This window comes from Phragmites australis, chromosome 7 (assembly GCF_958298935.1).
Source record: "Phragmites australis chromosome 7, lpPhrAust1.1, whole genome shotgun sequence".
NCBI lineage: Eukaryota > Viridiplantae > Streptophyta > Magnoliopsida > Poales > Poaceae > Phragmites > Phragmites australis.
The window spans coordinates 10760707-10782852 of record NC_084927.1 but is presented as its reverse complement, the minus strand read 5'-3'; the positions used below and the strand labels follow the sequence as shown (position 1 = coordinate 10782852).

Here is a 22146-nt window from a genome sequence, read left to right as displayed (position 1 = left end):
TGATTGTGATAGTATGTTTAAAGGCTTAAGTAAAAATATCATAGCTAAAATAAAGGAGCTAATGGATACAATAGATAGTCATGAGGAGACCCTTGAGAAACAAGAGGACTTGCTCATCCTTGAAAAGGAGAGAAACCTTGAACTCAAGGAGCTCTTTGCTAAAGAGAAGGAGAAAGTTGAGAAATTATCAAATGATTGTAATTGGCCAATTCCTCAATTGCCAATCTTAAGAGTAATAATTCTATGCTTCAAGAGAAGTTATCATGTTTGGATAAAAATTATAAAACTCTTGAAATGCAAATTGATAGCCTTAAGAGTGAATCATCCAACTCTAATGAGGCTAACTTACTATCTAGTGCATCTACTAGCAATGGATGCTCTCATTGTTTCAATGTTAATACAAATGCCTGTACAACTAATGTTGAATCCTTGCAAGCGTTACAAAAGGAGAATAAGAGGCTAAATGCCTTGGTCAAATATGGATGCATCAAAACCTATAAATCAAAAGATGCACTCTACAAGACCATCCAAGCCAAAGACAACAAACTAAAGAGAGGTCTTGGATTTGACCAATACACAAGTAAGTCAAGTAGTCGTGTGATGATGAATGGAGTGGAATACCTCAAGTTCATCAAAGGAGGCAAGAAAGACGGTCACACGGTTCAAGCAAAACAACCAAAGGCTCATGCTCCTCAATCCACATTTTATGCCTCGTATATGCTCAAGAGAAACCACCGTGGTAAAGTGGTTGCTCTCTATGTTGGTCCCCGCACAAAAGATATAGTTGTCAAAAGGAATGTGTGGGTACCAAAGGTGCTTGTGACTAACGCATAACTTTATTTTGTAGGCATACTCCTCCGGTGGATCAAGTTGGGTCATTGATAGTGAATGTACAAATCACATGACCGGAGAAAAGAGTATGTTTTCATCTTCTGAAGAAGATGGAGGACCTCATGAAAACATCATCTTTGGTGATGACGGAAAAGGAGAGGTAATAGATTTAGGTAAATTTGCCATCTCAAATGATCATTCTATTTCAAATGTTTTGTTAGTCAAGTCTCTTAATTATAATTTGCTATCCGTTTCACAATTATGTGAAATTGGTTATAATTGTCTTTTTTCTAATGAGGGTGTGGTCGTCTCTAGAAGGTAAGATGCCTCAATAGCTTTCACCGGTAAGTTGAAAGGTAAACTTTATCTTGTTGATTTTTAATGGATGAAGTGAAGCCTAAAACTTGCTTAATGGCTAAGTCTAGCATGGGTTGGATTTGGAACCGTCGACTAGCCCATGTTGGCATGAGGAATTTGTCTAAACTTCAAAAAGGTGAACACATCCTAGGACTAACAAATGTTTATTTTGAGAAGAATAGAATTTGTAGTGCTTGTCAAGCAGGAAAACAAGTAAGAGCACCTCATCCCGCCAAGAACGTGATGACAACTACAAGGCCGTTGGAGCTTTTTCACATGGATTTATTTGGGCTAATTTCCTACATAAGCATTGGCGGTAATAAATATGGTTTGGTTATTGTTGATGACTATTCTCGTTTCACTTGGGTATTCTTTTTGTACGACAAGAGTGAAACACAAGCTATATTCAAGAAATTTGTAAGAAGGGCCCAAAATGAGTTTGAAGTGAAGATCAAAAGGGTGAGAAGCGATAACGGAAGCGAGTTCAAGAATATACAAGTTGAAGAGTTTCTTGATGAAGAAGGGATCAAGCACGAATTCTCGGCACCTTACTCCCCTCAACAAAATAGGGTTGTCGAGAGGAAGAATAGGACTCTAATAGAGTCGGCAAGGACTGTGCTTGATGAGTACAAGATTTCGGACCAATTTTGGGCTGAGGCAATCAATACCGCTTGTCATGCCATCAATCGGTTATATCTCCATAAGATCTTGAAAAAGACCGCCTACGAGCTCCTAACCGGTAACAAACCAAATGTTTCATACTTTAAAGTCTTTGGTAGCAAATGCTTTATTTTGAATAAGAAAGCGAAGAGTTCTAAATTTGCTCCTAAAATAGATGAAAGTTTTATGCTTGGTTATAGATCAAATGCCTATGCCTATCGTGTTTTTAACAAAACCATCGGTTGTGTTGAAATAGCGAGAGACGTGGCATTTGATGAATCTAACGGCTCTCAAGTAGAGCAAGTTGATCTAAATGTTGTAGATAACAAAGAACCTCCTTGTGAGGCAATAAAAAGACTAGCTCTTGGAGAAGTTAAACCCAAGGAAGCTCAAGATCAAGAGATAGTTGAAAAGGAAGTTGAAAATTCCTCAGCTGTTGGCCAATGTGCGAAGGATCCGGACAATTATGCGGAGGGTCTGGACATGTGCGGATAGTCCAGACAAATGTCCGGAGGATCCGCACTTCACCAGAAAAACTTGAGGAATTCTACACATGTACAAGATCAAGTCCAAACTCAAGGTGGAGATCAAGCATTTGTAAGAGATGATGCTGAAGGACAACATCATGGAAACAATAGTCAATCCATCCATGATGATGAAGATGAAGAACCCATTCAAGCTCACACCCATTTGCCCCACCCATGAGTTCACCAAAGTATCCAAAGAGATCACCTCGTCGATAATATTCTTGGTGATATACAAAAGAGGGTAACTACTCATTCTAGAATTGCAAATTTTTATGAATATTACTCCTTTGTTTCCTCTTTGGAACCTTTGAAGGTAGAAGATGCTCTTGAAGATCCAGATTGGGTGATGGCCATGGAAGAGGAGTTAAACAACTTCAAAAGGAATGAAGTCTGGTCCTTAGTGGAAAGACCAAAACAAAATGTAATTGGCACAAAATGGGTCTTCCGCAACAAACAAGACGAGAACAGGATCGTGACAAGGAACAAGGCAAGGTTGGTTGCTCAAGGATTCACGCAAATAGAAGGTTTGGATTTTGGTGAGACTTATGCTCCCGTATCTAGTCTTGAGTCAATTCGCATATTATTAGCCTATGCTACTCACCATGATTTCAAGCTATATCAAATGGACGTGAGGAGCGCATTCCTTAATGGACCAATTTCCAAATTGGTATATGTGGAGCAACCACTCGGTTTTGAAGATCCTAAGTATTCTCAACATGTCTATAAACTCCATAAGACACTCTATGGGCTTAAGCAAGCACCAAGGGCATGGTATGAATCCCTTAGAGATTTTCTTATTAAAAAGGGCTTTGAAATAGGCAAAGCCGATTCTACTCTCTTTACAAAAAATGTTGATAATGATTTATTTGTTTGCCAAATATATGTCGATGACATTATATTTGGTTCTACTAATCAACTCTTTTGTAAAGATTTTAGTAGGATCATGACCAAAAGGTTTGAGATGTCTATGATGGGTGAATTGAAGTTCTTCCTCGAATTTCAAATCAAACAACTCAAAGAAGGAACCTTCATATGTCAAACCAAATACATCAAGGACATGTTAAAAAGGTTCGATATGGAGAATGCCAAATCCATCAAGACCCCTATATCAAATGGGCATCTCGACCTAAATAAGGAGGGCAAGGCCGTTGATCAAAAGGTATATCATTCCATGATCAGTTCCTTACTTTACCTTTGTGCATCTAGGCCCGATATTATGCTTAGTGTGTGCATGTGTGCAAGATTTCAAGCCGCTCCTAAAGAGTGTCATTTAGTGGCTGCTAAGAGAATTCTTATATATTTGGTTCATACCCCTTACCTTGGCTTGTGGTATCCTAAAGGGTCATCCTTTGACCTAATCGGCTATTCGGTTGTAAAGTGGATAGAAAGAGCACCTTGGGGACTTACCAATTCTTAGGTAGGTCCTTGGTTGCTTGGTCTTCAAAGAAACAAAATTCCGTAGCTCTATCCACCGCCGAAGCCGAGTATGTTGCTACGGGAGCATGTTGTGCCCAACTCTTATGGATGAGGCAAACCTTGAAAGATTATGGCTATAACATGACCAATATTCCTCTCTTGTGTGACAATGGAAGTGCCATCAAAATAGCCAACAATCCTGTGCAACACTCAAAAACCAAACATATAGACATAAGACATCATTTCTTGAGAGACCACTCAACCAAAGGGGATATCGATATTTGCCATGTGAGAACTGAAAGACAACTAGCCGATATATCCCCACAAAGCCAACAGATGAGCAAAAGTTTTGCGAGTTGAGAAGTGAGCTAAATATCCTAGATTCTCGCAACATGGCTTGAACTGTTGCATACAATTGGTTGTTGTAGATTTCTAGTTTTTAGATAGAAGCTTTTCAAAAGAAATAGGCATAGAATTGTGTGATTTGCAAAATTTGGATCTTTGATCGTTGATCAAGTCATATCACTTGTGATTATTGTTTTGATTGATTGATTGATGGCTAATCACAAAGTGGTATGAAATCTCATGTCCATCTAAGCTCAATCCATCTAAATCCTTTTGAAATCTATCTCTGTTGTTTTTCAAAGTGCGGAGTATTCGCATATATGCGGAGGGTCTGCACATATGCGGAAGGTCCGCATAAAAGTTCAGAGGGTCCAGACTTTGGCAGAATTCCTTTTACCCCTTTTAATCGTCCCTTCGGTTAAAACTTTTCCCCTCCTCGGTCTTTTTGTTTCCACCGTGCACCCTCTCTCTCTCTCTCAAGCCCTAGTCCCTCTCCACAAAATCTCCTCCTTGAGGTTCTCAAGGACATTGCTTTGGAGGCTCCGCTCCAAAATCAAGCCCATCTCTTCTTGGTGTGGATTCTCCACAAAGCTCACGAAGATCGACCTCAAGTTCATCTCGTATCTCTCTCTCAAGGTATAAAATCAAGTTCTTGCCCGATCTCCTTATTGGATGCCTTAGAGTTTGTTTCCTTTGATAGATATCTTCCTTAGATGTCTTAGATCATATACCTCTAGTGGCATTTGGTTCTCTTGGCAAAAATCTTCGGAATCTCGATCTAGGGTTTATTCTGCGAAGTGCGGATAGTCCGGACATGTGCGGAACCTCCGCACATGTGCGGATAGTTCGCACATTTGTGCGGAACCTCTGAACTTTCGCAGAATAACCTCTACTTTTCAGTGCTCCATCTTCCTCTGTCGCTTATGCATCATCAATCTTTTTTAGTTGTGATGGAGCACCCTGATCCAAGGGATTTGCAACAAGGAGAACATCGCACCAAAGGGTGTCTTGATCATCAAGCCCAAATTGGAGGAGATGACACCGGTGGGTCTAGCTCGTCTAGGCCACGTGGTGCTTATATCAAGGTGGCTGCAACAAAGGCACCAGTTAGGCGTGATGGTAGATCCAATGCACAAGGAATTCGAATCATTGAACCAACTGATAGTGGTACTGCAGCTGCTGCTCGAAGAAATCAAGGTGACAAAACACAAGTTGAAAGAGATGAAGAGAGACTTGAAAAGGAAATTGATCCGAGGACGTGTCCCAACACTCCTCCTCGGATAGAGCTAATCTTTGGGAGAGATCAAGTCCAATACGATGAGTATCCAAAACCTTGCCCACCTAGAGTCTATATGCCATATGATCCTCATCTACCCAAAAACTACAAAAATCAGAAGGATCTAGTCACAAGAGAAAGGAAGAATGATCCCTTTATTTGGCCAAAAGACGAGTCTCTAGATGCAAGATTCTGGAATCCGTTTCATTTTGATTTCTATGGATCCGTTTTCTATGAACCAAAGAACAGACCAATCGTGCCAATGCAATACATTGATTGGAAATATATGGAGGATGCCGAAGATCCCATATATTGACCAAGTGATTGAAGCATGCACATAAAAAGGTTTGAAAGAAGTCATGGGTTTCAAGTTTGATTGGAATCAAGAAATTATTGGACAATTTCATGTCTCTTTCTTCTTCAAGGCGAGCAAGAATGAAATACATTGGACCACTCTTGGAATCCATTACTACATAGACTACATGACTTTTTCTCGTCTCCTTGCACTTGGAACCAAAGATGATAAGCATGGTTCTATCCATGTTGAAAAGAAAATCAAGGGAGGTGATTTATATGAAAGGAACATGATGGCTGATGGTACCACTCATGGTTTGAAGCCATTCTATCACATCCTCAACCTTCTCTTCCGTCAGACCCTATATCCGAAGAAGGGGGATGTGACAAAAATCCATGGCATCACAAAGAATATTCTTCTAAGGATGGGAACCGGTGGTCGACCATTCAGTGTTGGTGATTTCATATGGGTAGAGTTGATTGATGCCATGAAAGATGCAAGAAAGAACCTCCCATATGTTCCTTATGTTATGTACATCACTGAAAAAGTCACCAAGATTTCTTTTCCAAAGGATTGCATCCATGAACCATATCGCCCGAAGAAGATCAAGGCCTCATCTAGTGGAGGAGCAAGTTCGTCTCGTGCCGCCCCACCTCATGCACCATCACCTTTTTCTCATGGTGGTGGTGGTAGCTCTCGTACTTGTGGCTCACGTGTCAAATCCGTTCTCCGTGCCATTTTCAACATTTGCAAATACAATGCTACGGAGGTGAATGAGTTGCGGCGAGAAGTGAAGGAAGTCAAGGAGCACCTTCAACTTCCCACTTCTCCTCATTGAGAGTTGCCTGACTTTGAAGATCCATTTGCCGAGTGGGATGCAGCGGATGAACAAGAAGAAGAGGAACAAGAAGCACCTCGAGCCTCCCGCCCTCACCGTACTTCCTACTCCCGTGGTGAGATTGAAGAAGAAGAGGAGGAGGAGGAGTATGAAGAAGAAGGCGACAATGATGAGGAAGGAGAAGATGCTACTGAGGAAGATGAAGATGATGACTAGCTGCTTCTCGTGTCTTTCCTTTCTCCTTTTTGGCGCTTGATGCCAAAGGGGGAGTGAAAGGCCTATTTATCTTTGGTCATCCTATCTATTGTGTTTGTAGTTTGCTTAGTTGAACCTTTAATCTTGTAAGACCTTATTCATGTTAGTTTGATGCTTTGATGCTTTGTTGAACTTAAAATTTGTGATATATCCTATCATATGCATTACGTTTACTTATGCCTTTTTCACACATATGGTTGTTGCACCCCACGAATGCTATGATATAGGGGGAGCCCATGTCCCAAAAGTTTGTGCAAATTGGCATTTTAGGCCAATAGTTTTGAAGTCAATTCAATGCACATCTTTAGTGGGAGCTCTCTATATCATATGCATTTAAAATCTTTAAACGCATATATCTTTTGTAAGCTTTAATTGGGTTGTCATCAATCACCAAAAAGGGGAAGATTGAAAGTGCATCTAGACCCCCAAGTGGGTTTTGGTGATAATGACAAAACAATTAAAAAAATAATGAGTTTTATGAGTCATGGACAGGTGTTAATTCCATCAAGTAAGAACTGTGACGTGTTGTGAACCCCCCAAAAATATATAAAGAAAAGTGACTTGGCTCCTATGCTTTTTTAAGTTCTTTTATGCTTTATATTTGAGTTTAGGATGCCATACTATAAAGGGGGACATGAAATCTACTTGGTTGTACAGAAACAGTGCTCAAAAGTCCAAACAAATCCATGAGAATCATAGCAAGTTAGCCTTAAAACTTTTGTTTCAGAAAAATGCGGAGGGTCCGCACTTTTGTGCGGAGGATCCGCACTTTCGTAAGTTCTCAGCTAACTGCGGAGTATCCGTACTGTCCTGCGGAGGGTCCGCACTTTCGTAAGTTCTCAACTAACTGTGGAGTATCTGTACTTTTCTGCGGAGGGTTCGCACTATTTCAGAACATAACGGCTAGTTTTTGAGTGTGGAGTATAAATACCTCACACCCTTCAATGCAACAACACCCTAACCTTTTAATTCCAACCAGCTTTAAGACAAAAGGCTTCTAGCACATTAAAAGCTCATTTCCACTCCCCTTTTGTGATTCTTGTTGAGATCTTTGCTAGGGTTGAGTGATTTTAAGCAAGAGTGCTAGTGAAGTACAAAGCCATCCTTGAGCACTTGTTTCTTTGTCAAAGCCGATGATTTCAAGTTCTTTACTTTTGGTGGTTTGTCCACCTAGACGGCAAGGCGTTGCCCGTTGAGCTCCCAAGTTTGTGGTGAGCCTCGGGAAGTTTGTATCACCCTGACAAGTTGAGTAAGAAACCCGAAGCTTGATCTTTGTGGTCGCTTTGGTGAGGATAGGGTTGGAAAAGACCCGGCTCTTTGTGAGCACATCAATGGAGACGTACGCACTCCTTTGTGGAGTGGCCGAACTCCGGTAAACAAATTCTTGTGTCAGCTTTGTTCAATTTCTAGCATTTGTTTATAATCTTTCGTTTGAATAGATCTCTAGGGTTTATACCCGATCTCTCTTGTTGCAAAGTTTGAGCTGTAGGTATTTGGTCTTATAAGTTGTTATACATCTACTGATGTTTGGTAACCCATAAACTTGTCACTCATCATCTTAGATTTAGCTTCAGTTCAAAGTCTCTCAAAAGTCCAGAGTATCCGCACTTTTCTCCGGAACCTACGGACAAGTGCGGAGGTTCCGGACAAAAGTGCGGAAGGTCTAAACTTTTTAATCCGTTGTTTTGAAGTTTGCAGAAGTTTTAGATTTCGCCTATTCACCCCCCCCCCCTCTAGGTGACATTTCAAGTAAGCAGGCTTATAGAGGCATCTTAGGTTGCTCCTAGAGTAGACCTATGTGACCTTTGAACCTAGAGATGCATATCCAAATAGTTGGTGTTTATTTGGGAAAGATTGTCACGGGTGCCAAGAGGTTAGACTCATGTCACATGGGTCTTAAGTACTTCCCTGCATGGTATAAGGATTATTCGAATTGTTGTGCTCTTGATTATGAGTATGCTTAATGTCCATTGGACATTATCATAGAGTTTCATTCAATTTATGGTATGAATGATATATATGTGGCTGTCATGAGGAGCATAAGAGAATGTTCATGTCGAGTGAGGCATGTTTGCATGTGGTCCTCGGAGGTTATGAAGATTGTTGATCAATGCTAGATGATCATGTCACTCGCCCATTAAATTTCTTTTCAGCTAAATCAATTTAATTTTGTGACCATTCCTTGCTTTATCCAAATGCATCACCCTTAAAGTCGTGACTATTATATACCCATATTGTGTAGGCCTTACGAGAACCTTCATACTCATAGTACTATCCTTAAGTTTTTGCAGATGAGGATAAGCTCGTATATGGATACATTTTCCCTACTAATATCGATGATGGGAGAGAATAGTGACTACCTACTGTAGCTAACTCTGGTGGTGCCTTATGGGCAATAGTGTCTCCAATATATATATATTTTTTCAATACTCCCTCTGCGTTGAGACGTTAATATCCTAGATAAAGAATTTATATTGTAATATAATTCTCTAGCATGTGCTTTCAACTAGAACGAGAGCTTAAACTTGTGATGTGTAGCTCCCCCGTTTAAATTAAGATTATGGTACTAATTATTATGGACTTGTAATATTATTAAGACATGTAATCTAAGTTAAATATTTATAGTCTATCATATCTTGGTGTGATTTGCTTGTTATAAATGATATGTGTTGTGATGTTGAGCTTGTTGAGCATATATCGAGACTTTCAAGATCACTTTCGTTTTAATCAGAATGTGGCTGCGAGGGATGTCTTTAAATGTGTGTTAGCACATTGCACGCTAAATGATGGGTATGTGCTAGCTCTTATATTTATGGATAGTCGGCACTACTAATTAAGCTGAGTATGATTTGAATGGTTCTCATGCATAATTTGTAAAAATATGTCTCGCAAATTGTTAAAATAGGTCTCACAAAATGTTAAACATTGTTTTTAATAATGTTGAATTAATGCTTCATAATTGTCTAATTATGTTTTACAAATTATTGAATTGAGTTTTGCGTTTGAAAGATATTTTTAAAAAAAATTATAGAGTGCTGTAACAAAAATTCAAATAACTCACAATGTATTAAGCATAAGGTTTAGAAAAAAGAGCATAAAAAAGAAAAGAACACGTAGCTGGTTTGTCGGCCGTATCTGCTCATTGATGGGACAACCAACGTATAGGGTCTGTCGTGGCTCGGGTGCCAAGTGATCCACCTACCAATCTCTGGGCAACACATGAGGAACCATTCCGAGAACGACAATGCTACTCTTTTTACATCCGATGCATGGGACATTTAGTTCAACAAGTAAAAATTATATAATATTATGGTGGGTATTTTCGTATGATATTTTATTGCAATTTGTGTTTTGCCGTGTTGCAGACTATATGCATAAATATTTTAGATGTTCAAATTTAATGTTTCAAACGTTATAGAAATTTGTGATCATAGTTATTTTGTATGTTGTATCTCGAATATCTCGCGTACATATTCAGATCTGAAAAAATTATCTATTTGAGTTAATTCCTATATTTTTTAATCTCTAATATTTCAGATGTTCAAATTTAATGTTTCAGACGTTATAAAAATTTGTTGCTATAGTTATTTTCATATGTTGCATATAATTTTATATCATATGTGTTTTTGTCTGATATGTTACGTGCAACATGATGAGATGTTGCAGTGGAAATTTTTCTTTTGGAATCGGATGCATATAACAAGCTATTTTTCTGTATTTTTCGATGTTACAAATACTATTTTTAGATGTTGCAAAAGACTATTAATTGGATCGGACGGTGAATTGGACGTCCGTGCGATGTTGCGTGCAGCATATCAATATGTTGCGGTGGGAATTTTTCGCTCTTAATTATGTGGCTACGAGGTGGTTCAAATAATCTGATCCGACGACGTAAAATCATCCGGTGCTACGGTCCGAATCGGACGTCTGGACGTTAGGAGGGTCGTTCCGAGAACGGGTTGATAGCCCGATGGTAGAAACATCTTTGGTTCCATGCCCACGCGTGTTCGACCGCTTGGCTTTAGACGCGATGTTTCATCAGGGTTTGCTTCTAAAAATAAAATCGTTCCTTCTCTGTCTGTTATTTATTAGTCTCGGTTAGTTCTTTTTTAGAGATACGATATTTTAAGCTATATGTAGTTATAAAGATGTATGTATGAATGTATACATATATGAACAGATACTACAGCTCTAGCTCTATCTAATAAAGAGACGTAAAAAAACCAATCCGAAAATCCATTTCAAGTCCACCTAAGGTCCAAGACGTAATATTAACCAAAAAAAAAAAGTAACCATTCAAATACTGTAAATAAAATGACACTGACACTAGTAGTACGTGCTTCGCCGGATAACGGGGACAAAATTCCGGTAAAAGCGATAGCACGCATTTGTCGTTCACTGGTCAAATGCGGCTTGCTATATGATCGATAAAATAAGAAACAAAATCACGCACCGATGGATCGATCACGTACGTAAGCCGTGTGGGCGGCAAAGCTTGCTTTGCAGCTGCTCTTGCTTGTTCCTTAATCTTCGCTCTCTCAGTTTGATTGCTACTCCAGGATGCGCCAGCGCCTTCAGAAACACCTCATCATCTCCTTGAAAACAGCAACCAGCCAGGAATACATACCGAAACACATATGTTCAATTGCGCTTGTTTGATCTTTCGGTCAAGCACATCATCTTGTTTTTAGCCATCCAACATGTTTGATTATCGTATAAAACAATCTGAAAGATTCGCTTGTGCCTTGGATGCCATCATGCCAAGGATGTGCATGTGGCGTGAACCCAGCTAGAGCACACAATCATGCATGCCAGCCGCGCCATGCGAGCATTCAAAGATATCGAACACCTACTCACACCTCAAATTCAGGGAATGCGCCTATATAATCACGTCGAATTTCCGATTGGTTCCATCCAAAAATTGCTCTCAACCTCTCCGAACAACCAAATCTCTTGACAACACATGCAAATGGCAAGCGCAACAATGTCTTCTCACTTGTCCAGCTACTACATCACCATTTTTTTACTACTAGCACTGGCTTCACTGTGCACACCGAGCGTAGCTAACGAAGATGGCAGCAACGGCAGCGACCCGGACTCCCGTCGCCGTGCACGTGCCGCAGCCACCGTTTTCGAGCTCCTGTCGGTGCACAACGCGGCGCGGCAGGCGGTCGGGGTGCCGCCCCTTGCATGGAGCGGTCAGATCGCCGGGTACGCAAAGAGCTACGCGCAGTCACGGCGCGGAGACTGCGCTCCGCGCCGGTCCCCGCTGTTCTACTTCGGCGAGAACCTGTTCGTGGGGAAAGGCCGGCACTGGAACGCCACGTCGCTAGCCGCAGCGTGGGTGGACGAGGGACAGTGGTATGACTACGAAAGCAACTCGTGCGCGGCACCGCCCGGTGCTGGGTGCGGGCACTACACCCAGGCGGTGTGGCGCAACACCACGCAGCTCGGGTGCGCCAGGATCGTGTGCGACTCGGGCGACACGTTGCTCGTCTGCGACTACTTCCCTCCGGGCAATTACGGAACCGGCAGGCCGTACTAATCGTGGTCAGTTAATCACCTCGTGTATGCAAAATTGATTACCATCCGTTGGGGCATTATCCTATTATGCGTTGCTTTGTTCCGTCGTTGTGATGTCATTGAACTGTAATTTATTGCCTTTGTCGTTGTGATTATTTGGCGCTGGCATTTGGTACGCTAAAGTAAAACTGAGATTCCTTTTATTACTTGAATACGCAATGTTAATTTGCCTATATAATCACATTCAGTTCCGTGTAAGTATCACAACGAAGCACATGACCACAACCATTTCTTGCATCTCCTACCTCGTGTTCTGTTCTCTGGCACTGGCCCCCGTCTCCACAACTACCGCATCCACTGGCGACGCAACAGCCGCGTCACAGAACCTGTCGATGCACAACGCGGTGAGGAGAGCGGTCGGCATGCCGCCACTTTTGTGGAACACAACACTGGCCACGTACACCAGCACCTCAGGACCGGCCCTAGGGGGCCGAGCGGGGTGACCGCTCTGTCTCTCCAAAACTCAGAGCAATTTCAGCGGAGTTGTTATCCTGGTGTTACAGTGTTTTTCGATCGCTCTTGTCCGTCATCCGTCCTCCAACAGGGTTGCTTTCAACCAGAACCAATCCTGATACTTTTGGAGCCCTAGGTGACAAAAGAATGAAAGCCCTTTATTCGAAACACAATCATACAATAATACTTATTGTTTCAACTATAGTATCATTTTTTAATACATTATATATGGATGATTTTAGCCTCTAAACTCTAAAAGCACATCACAAATTCTGAAAAGAAATCATAGATGTCTCTCCTCGCGGGATCCTATCAGTTAATCCAATCATTCTCCTTTTCCTTTCTTCAATTTCACTTCTAGAAACTCTCTACACATACATCTCACCACTGAAAGGTATAATGTTATAAGATTAGTTTATACAGAAAAAAGGAACAGAAGCGCCTGGAATTTGATGTTTGAATAGAAACCAATATATTATGAAAAAGGGGTCCTAAAAATATACAAGCATATCATCTTTAGAAAAATCGAAGATATAACTGAGATATTTAATTAAATGAATGAATCTTACTATGAACTTGAAAGGGCAATTAGCCATCCAGGCCTTTCTATCCTTCTTTGTAACACTCATCGGCTCATGTGAAACTTTAGTACGTCCATCTTATGAACCAAATGAAACCAAAAATTAAAAATGATAAAATAGTGGAGTTTGTTTTCTGTAGATCAGTAGGTGTTAACTGTTGAGATGGAAGCATGTGTTGCTTTGGGGAAAACAGAAGAAATAAAGTGGATTAGAGTATGAGGGAAAAGAAAAATCGGTGACGGTGACGTTTGTCTCTGCGGAGGCAGATAAACCGCCTGTTGGACTTCGTTGGCTAGGCCGTTATTGTCCTTGGGCCTTTATTTTCCTTGCCAAGTTGGGTCACAACTCATTTGCTTTGTAGTTTGTCGGCTGCGTAGCCCAGCGAGCAATATACAAGGTCATCTAGTATATACATAGCTGGTATACCTGGGCCGGGGCCCTACCTTTCATGGGCCCTAAGGCCGACGCCCCTTTTGCCCTGGTCCAGGGCTGGCCGTTCAGTGATACAGTGATGCGAAAATAATTCGGCATGGAAGGAGTATTGGCAAATTTACGGACAAAAATAGAGATCCGGTAATACTATTTTCTGAGTATATCTGTAGAACTGAGGGAGGAAAAGAATAATAGAAGATAGAAATATGATAGCTGTTGAAGATAAAAAATAAGAGATACTGTAATAGTATTAAGGTTTGTTATAATAATATTATAAAAGATAAATTTTTAAGTATTTGTTAAAGATAATCTTATGATATATATATTTCACACACAATATTGGTTGGTTTTCGAGTTTTGATCCGGCCCAAAAGAAATAAAGAAGCTACCCTTGTCCCAAAAGGCAGACGCATCCATATCCCTGGGTCTGCGGGCTGCGGCATTACGGTAGGCGGCGCCGACCTCTGGGTCTCCTGATCTCCCCGTCAGACGAGACGACGACTCCCCGTCAGGCCTGCTCCCCCTGTGACCCGTCACTCTAGTCATACTGTCACCTGTTTCGGCGATTCGACCAGACGAGACTCAGATCTGCTGCGGCCGTGTAGCCGTGGTTCGTGGTTGTCCAGAAGGTGGGAGTGGGGGTGGGGCTGCCTCCCGCGATTGATTGCATCATGATTGATCAAATCGTGGGTATCTCACCTGGCTCTAGTATCTAGACTAAAGACGTCCAAATGGGCCGTGCCTACTGGGCCGGCCCAAGGCACGGCACTGTAGGCACGGCCTAGGCACGGCACGGCCCGATTACCGACGGGCTGGGCCGGCACGGCACGATGCCACGGGCCGTGCCTGGGCCGAGCGCGCGGCACGATGGGCCGGCACGGCACGGCCCAGCCCGAGCCGGCACGATCCGGTCCGGCACTATTTTCTATTTTTTTATTTATATTTTTAATTTTTTTAGCTATTTTTAAATATATTTTTTTTATCTATTTTTAAATATTTTTTATCTATTTTTTATATTTTTATCTATTTTTTATATATTTTTTATGTATTTTTTCATTTTTTTATATTTTTTATTTATTTCGGCCCGTCGGGCCGTCGGGCCGAAATCGTGCCCGAACCGGCACAGCACGGCCCGGTCACCGACGGACCGTGCCGTGGGCCGAGGGGAAGGCACGCGGGCCGGCACGGCACGGTCCGGTCACCGACGGGCCGTGCCGTGGGCCGAGGGGAAGGCATGCGGGCCGGCACGGCACGGCCCGTTACTATAGATGGGCCGTTTGGGCCGTGCCGTAGCCGGACTGTGCCGAGTCAGGCCCGTGCCGGGCCGACACGAACGGCCTATTTGGCCATGTTTAATCTAGACCAGGACCACACCGTCTAGAATGTGCAGGATAAAAGCATGCGCTTCTCTTGCAATTCTGCTTTGCTGATCAGCTGATCTCATTAGTCGGTGAGTCGTGCTGCTGCTGCAGTTCTGAATTTTTTATCTGCTCCGCCGACTGTGGTGCCCATCTGAAATGTTAATTTGTTTCAATTTTTAGCGGTGAGACAGTTTGGCAACTTTATATATTGAGAATAAATTAGTGAATAAGGTTGGTATTGATATCATCATCAACAATTTTGTATCTACAAATATTAGAAGAAATAGCTTAAGATGCTTTAGTACAAGGTGTTTGATGTGAGCGTTATTTTTTCATATACTTTGAAGGTTTATCGAAAATGATTTTATGCATTGAATATTATCTTTATAAATTATGTATTAATTATTTTTTATGTTTCAATTCAATGAGCTCTATTTTTGTTTCGCCTCGGGCCATAAAAATCTCAGGACCGACTCTACAGCAGCTATGCCAGAACGGGTCTCCTAGACACGATGTTGTGATCCCACATCCGCCAGTCAGTTCTAAGTTCTGTCTAGAAGGTGAGCTGCTGCGGCAGTGAGGGTGGTTGTCTAGTGGTGAAGGCAACAACAGTCAGTGATGGAGCTTGCTCACAAAATAAACACTTGAAAGCAACGAATTTCATGAGAAGATGCAGCTGTTTTATCATGTTCAAACACTACATAGACAAAATGTCCAATACTCTATCTAATGACATGTTGGCCTTTACTAAGCTCCGTCCCTGATAGCAGTGGTACATGTTGAGCAATATTTGAATTTTAATGTTGCATGGGGGGCAATAGCTGTTCGGCTAGGGTTGCAGGAAGGGAAATGTGAAAGAGATAGAGAGGTTGGTGGCGGCTCTTGTGCAGCAGCGGCGGCGCAACTGCGCTCCTCAATTCCTTTGCGGGTCGTGAGGGCTGCAGGGTGAGGTCGTGGCTATAAGAGGGCCGATTCCTCTTGGTGAGGGACATAGAAACATCTCCTTTTCTGTCTAGATCCACACGAATACTTTTGATTTGAACGGAATGGTTGTTTATGCTTATTGCTCTGTGATGTTACCATACACTGAAGTTGAGCTAGATGTCTGAGTACAAGGTGTTGATCTGTGTTGTTCTTTGATATTTGGATCAGCACAAGTGATTCTAAAGGTTGTGTTTTATCCCTCTTTGTTCAGTTCCTATGTAATCTGCTGTTGTTTAGTACATTACCTACTAGGCTTGATTCCTGGACTAGGAGCTGTTGTAACTGTTGGTTTAATCAATCTTTTTTTTATTGTCCTCTAGAAGAGTAGAATATCTGTTAGTATAGCTCTGTTAAAATGTTGTTCAGTTAGTATTTGTTTCTCAAAGAGTAATCTTACTTCTTTTTAGTATTTGTGTACAATAGCATTGTCCACGAAGATAGTTGAAATTTAGAGAATTTTTTTCAATTTTGCATCTAGTTGAGATCTTAGATTCTAGCCTAGCTTATAGTGTGTCAAATGGATAATTAGGGAGCATGACATCAGTAGTCTTGGGGCTAATTGCTATATTCAATGAGAGCACTTTCTTTTAAATCAACCATTTGTTGTTCAGTTATTTATCTTGCCTGATGGGAGGTGTCTTTGCTTCTGTACTACTGGCATTCTCATGTATGATCATGTTCAATGTATATGTGCTAGTATGCTATTCTAGTTTTATATGTGGGATGAAATCCATACTTATATTATCATATTATTTACTACAATCTTGAAATCCAATTGCTTCTGTGATGGCTAGCTCTAGCTCTTGTACCCTACCACCGTTGTCCTCGATGCGATTACTGAAAGTTTCAATGGAATCGGCTTTAAGCACTAGCAGGCCTGGACAAGGCTATGGTTGATGGAGCTCGGACTTTCCTAGGTCCTCACCGAAGAGTTGCCTGCCCCTCCAGGGGAAGCCATGCAAGACAAGGTCAAAAGAACGTATCTCAACGCGTTAAGGGCCCATTGGGAGAAGGCTAATGCCTCAAACTTAGCATGCCTCTTGGCCGTCCTATCGAACAAACATTTCAACATCTACGTGGGGTTCGGGGAAGCATGGAAGATGTGGTCGGGGCTGAATGACAAGTATGCTGAAATCAACAACGGCAATAAGTCCTTCATGGTGACTAGTTACCTAAACTTTCGTATGGGAGATGGCAGATCAGTCATGGAACAGATCCATGAGTTGCATTTGAGCGTGCGAGACTTAGGCTAGTATGACTGTGTCCTCCTTGAGAATTTTCAAGTTAATGCCATCCTAATCGAACTGCCCACTTCTTGGTATGACTTTGTCACTGCACATCAGCACTTAAAGTAGCGTCTGACTCTTAATAAGCTCATCGCTGCTATAAATGTCAAGGAGAAGTCTAAGGGAGGCTATGGTGGGGTGAAGGCACCTGCTCAAGCTAACCTTGTCGAACACAATAACTAGCCTGGGAGGAATGTGAAGAAAGAGAAGACTAAGCCTGGGTTTTCAGGACCGAAGGCTAATGGTATGAAGAAGAAGAAGAAGCTCGAGATTGTCTACTACGTCTGGGGCAAGTTGGATCACAAAGCCAACAGATGCCACGATCATAAGGTCAAGGGGCCGACACCCGAGTAGCAGAAGGCAGCCAAAGCCCAAGTGCATGTGGCTGTTGCAACGGTCGATGATACCGATAAAGGTGACTCCACTAGTGGGCATGTATCTGCGGCCTTTATGGTAAATTCACCAGTAAGTTGGTGGGTTGATACAAGTGCTACAAGGCATATTTGTGCTGATCTAACGTGTTTACTTCTCTTCAAGGTGCAGATGGTGGATCCATACTGATGGGAAATGAGGTCTTTGAAGCAGTACGCGGAGTAGGACAAGTGAGCCTGAAGCTGAGTTTTGATAAGACTCTTGTCCTGAAGCACGTACTGTTTGTGCCTACCATGACCCGAAATCTACTAAGTGGATCAATGTTGTGCCGGTAGAGGATAAAGTTAGTCTTCAAGTCAATAAAGTAGTGTTGACTAGGTATGGGTCATTTGTAGGAAAAGGCTATGATTGTGGATGCATGTTCCACATTTCTGTTTGGTTTTGATTATATGGATAGGTTAGATTTGTTTTATGCATTCATACTGGAATTAGTCATCTAGGGTTTCTTTGTTTTTGTTTGGTTTTGATTTGTGGCTTCTGTTTTGAGTTAGATTTGTTTTCCAAAGGAATAGAAAAAAAGAAGAAAACATATAGCTATCGGGCCTCCATCCCTCCTTTCAACCCAGCCAAGCTCGGCCTGTCGCCGCCTCTCCCTCTCACTCAACCCACCACCCGCCTGGGTCGCACCCCGCGTTCCCGGCCTAGCGTCAGCCCCCCCCCCCTATGCCTCTACCAGCCTGCTCCCACGCCCACTTCGCTAGCCGCCAGCCGAACACGCCTCCGCACCAACCCGCCTTCGCCCTCGCACCACGTCTTCATCTCTGAGCCAGATGTGCCTCCACCGCTGAATCCGAGTTGGACACAAGACCACCATCGCCAAGGAGCCCCGGCCTACCCCGATAGTCTCTCCGCCGCCTATATAACCTGAGCCCCCCTCCCAGTTCGCATCTCGTTGCTGAAATCTGAGCCAAATCTTTGAGATCCAGAGCTCACCGTTGCCATAGCCGCCTCCATCGATCAACTGCCTCACCCGAGTGCTGCACCGCCTCACCCGAGCAGCTCAATAGAACCGCCAGATCTCCCTGAAGCTCGTGTCACCCTCGCCTTCGCCTCTTGGCGACTGGAACGCTATCGCGGTTGTGATCCCAGGCTCCTTCGCCACCTCCATTGTCGCTGACCGCCTTCCCGAGCCTCGTAGACCTTGGTAGCAACATCAAACTTAGGACTTGGGCAAAGAGATGGCTTTGATAATGTTGGTACCTGTGGATATGTTAGCATAATGGTAAGTTTTGGATATCCTTAACATTTGCTACGATTCTAGATGTCTGATAACATTTGTATAGGTTCTGGATGTCCTTTAACATTTGATGGTTATTACCCGGTTAGATAGTCTTTGCCCAAATATGAACAAATGAAACATGTGTAATCTGATTAAGGACTGATTCGTGGAGCGACAAACCAAGAAATATCGTACCAAACACGAGGCAAATATGGGTAAGGCTTAGAATATCGATTAGACACCTAGCTGGCATTTGTCGGAGTACCATGACCTAATTGATGTACCATGCTTCGTAGTGATTCTCCTGGCGGCACACCACTGACATGTGTTAAGTGTCTTACAAACACAACAATAAGGATATCATGACTTGTGGCTAAAAGTTGGATAACCTCTGTAGAGTGTACAATTGTTATAACAGCGGTGCCTGCGGTTATGGGAAACTTGGATCCTCACATGATTAGTTGGTTATGGGAATAGTCCTGGTGATGGTTAGCTGGTTATGGTTTGCAATGTGGCTATTCTCGGATAATAATGGTTTGGGTCATTCAGATATAATCACTTAATAACTGTTTAATGCTTTTCAATTACATTACTGTTTTCTTTACTCACACTTATAGAAATATACCAGATGTCAGCTTATTCTTGTTGTGAGCCTACATATCATTATTTTTTGCCCACACTTGCTGAATACTCCATGTATTTACCCTTGCAATCTCCCGCAATTCATATGCTGCTCAGTGGAGGACTTTCAAGATTTTCAAGGTGACGACTTGGTGTACTAGGAGCACGTTTCCCAGTTAGTGCATGTGGAGTTGCTATGGTCACCAATGCTTTTGTCTCGTTGCTGTCATTTAGATTAGTAGTTTGGTTAATAGACTTGCTTAGGTGAAGTGTTTGTGTAAGAGTTAAATGGTTGTAAGTTAAAATATTAATTTTGTTACTTCACATATGATGTACTTATGTGTGTTAAACTTTCTGGGCACACATAAGTCGTACTTGTTTCTGTCCGTTAAAATCGTGTGTGATAGAGGTGGTATCAGAGCCATACTGACTATAGGACATCAAGCCTAGTTAGAATGGTCGTTGCTAAGGTTTCTCCTAGTTCATTTCAAACCTTAGAAGCTTTTCTTAGTTCTTTTTCTCATCTCTTGCTATCTTGTAAGGTTATTCTTATATCCTATCTTCTCTTTTATAGATGGTTCGTCAACTGCTCACTACTCACAAGTAAACAGTAGGCCGCCTGCCCATTCTTCAACGTGTCCCAACCGAAGAGGATTGATGATCCCACTTTCCGCAACATGGATTCCATTCCTGACGTCTACAAGAGTGATGGTCTTCAGGTTGGACACCTTCCTCGCTTGCTGTGGGGAATACTTTCTGGACTTGGACATACGTAGAAGCCAATCTACAGAGGAATCAAGAAATAGGGAACTAGATATGTGGAATGAAATGTAGAAGTCACCATCTATGACTACGAGCAAAGCAAAGATGAAGGCATGGATGTTCGTCGAATTGTGGGAATTCACTCTGCAATGTCCCCAATTGCTACCTTCATCACCGGTGTTTGAGATGCAGCATGTCAGGCCATATCCTGTGTCCGTGATCAATACAAAAGCAAGATGGTCAAATCACCTTATGCCTATTATCCCTAGAGAACTCGTGGAAGTGATGAATCGTTCGTGAAGCACACCTTTAGAGAAAATCCCAACCTACGTGAGCAAGTGGCGCTCACTATGGCCTTGGAAGATGAGCTGGACTGCACCCTATGGGAGCTAGTAGATGTTCATCACCTCGCTTTTGTCACTTCACTTCTCAAGGATGAGCAACGTGCCAACCTTGAAGAACCTGCAGAAGATGAAGAAGAAGCCTTATCTATCCACTCACCTCCATGTAAGAGAATCTGCCTCAATGCCCCCGCCATAGAAAAAGAGGGACCAATCGATTCTTTGTTAGGATCCCTTACAAGAGAGGAGTCCCTATAGAAGAGTCCTTTAGTAGATCATTTTAGTGCCACTAGAGTCGAGCGTCGATGTAATCGTTAAGGAAAATAATGATAGTGTGAGAATTGTTATTGTGCTAAGAGTGTGATTTTGGATTTTTTTTCCAAGTATCGCTGTGTGTTGTGGAATGCTTTGGCACCTTGTCCACGGTCACATCTTCAATATAAATACAATATAGTTGAGTTTTCTTAGTTAAATCTTTTCCAACCTTGCTATCTTCTCTTATCTTTCTTTCCAACTCTGATCAGATAGTTAACACAAGAAGAAGCATTAGTGGAAACAATGAGGATGATAGTAACAACAATCAGAATCCACCATCACCTCCTCTAATGACCCTGGAACAACAAATGGCTATGCAGACTTAGATATTGCAAGCTTTAGCTCTAACTATGGTGCATATACAGCAGCAGCAACAACCAAATATATTCCTTAACACCATCAACCATCAAGACATGGAGAATTCAAGAGAACTCAACCCCTAGTCTTCAGTCATGCAGTAGAGTCTATGGATGCAGATGATTGGCTGAAGGACATAGAAAGAAAGCTACAAGTTGCACAATGCACTGATAGAGAGATGGTTCCTTATGCTTCACACCAACTCACCGGTCAAGCTTTGGACTGGTGGGAAGCATGCTATGCCGCGCATGGCAACCCCTCAGCCATCACCTGGATGGAATTCAAAGCTAGTTTTCGCACTCACCACATGTCATTAGGAGACGTTCATTCGAAAAAGAAGGAATTCTTGAGCTTGAAGCAAGGACCAATGATTGTGAGGGAGTATATGACCAAGTTCACTCAGTTGTCTAGGTATACACCAATTGAAGTGGACACAGATGAGAAGAAGCAAGAACGCTTCCTGGAAGGTCTGAATGATGCTATAGAGTACGCGTTGCTACCTAAAGATTTTGCCAATTTCCAAGCTCTAGTGAACAAAGCTTTAGTAGTTGAACACAAGCGTCGTGAGCTGAAAAGAAAAGGAAGATGTCATTCCAAAGGCAAGGAAGCAACACACGTC

At 42.2% G+C, this 22146-nt stretch overlaps 1 protein-coding gene across 1 annotated transcript; it reads left to right on the top strand.

Annotated features, from left to right (window-relative positions):
- The first annotated feature begins 11726 nt into the window (after positions 1–11726).
- Positions 11727–12937, top strand: LOC133923439 (pathogenesis-related protein 1A-like). Its single transcript, XM_062368739.1, has 2 exons — positions 11727–12350; positions 12707–12937. Exon 1 carries the CDS (start codon positions 11764–11766, stop codon positions 12343–12345), a length of 582 nt encoding a protein of 193 aa, XP_062224723.1. The 5' UTR covers positions 11727–11763; the 3' UTR covers positions 12346–12350; positions 12707–12937.
- Positions 12938–22146: the final 9209 nt, after the last annotated feature.

Coding starts and splice junctions, on each gene's coding strand:
- LOC133923439 (XM_062368739.1), top strand. CDS start 11,764: ATGCAAATGGCAAGCGCAACAATGTCTTCTCACTTGTCCAGCTACTAC.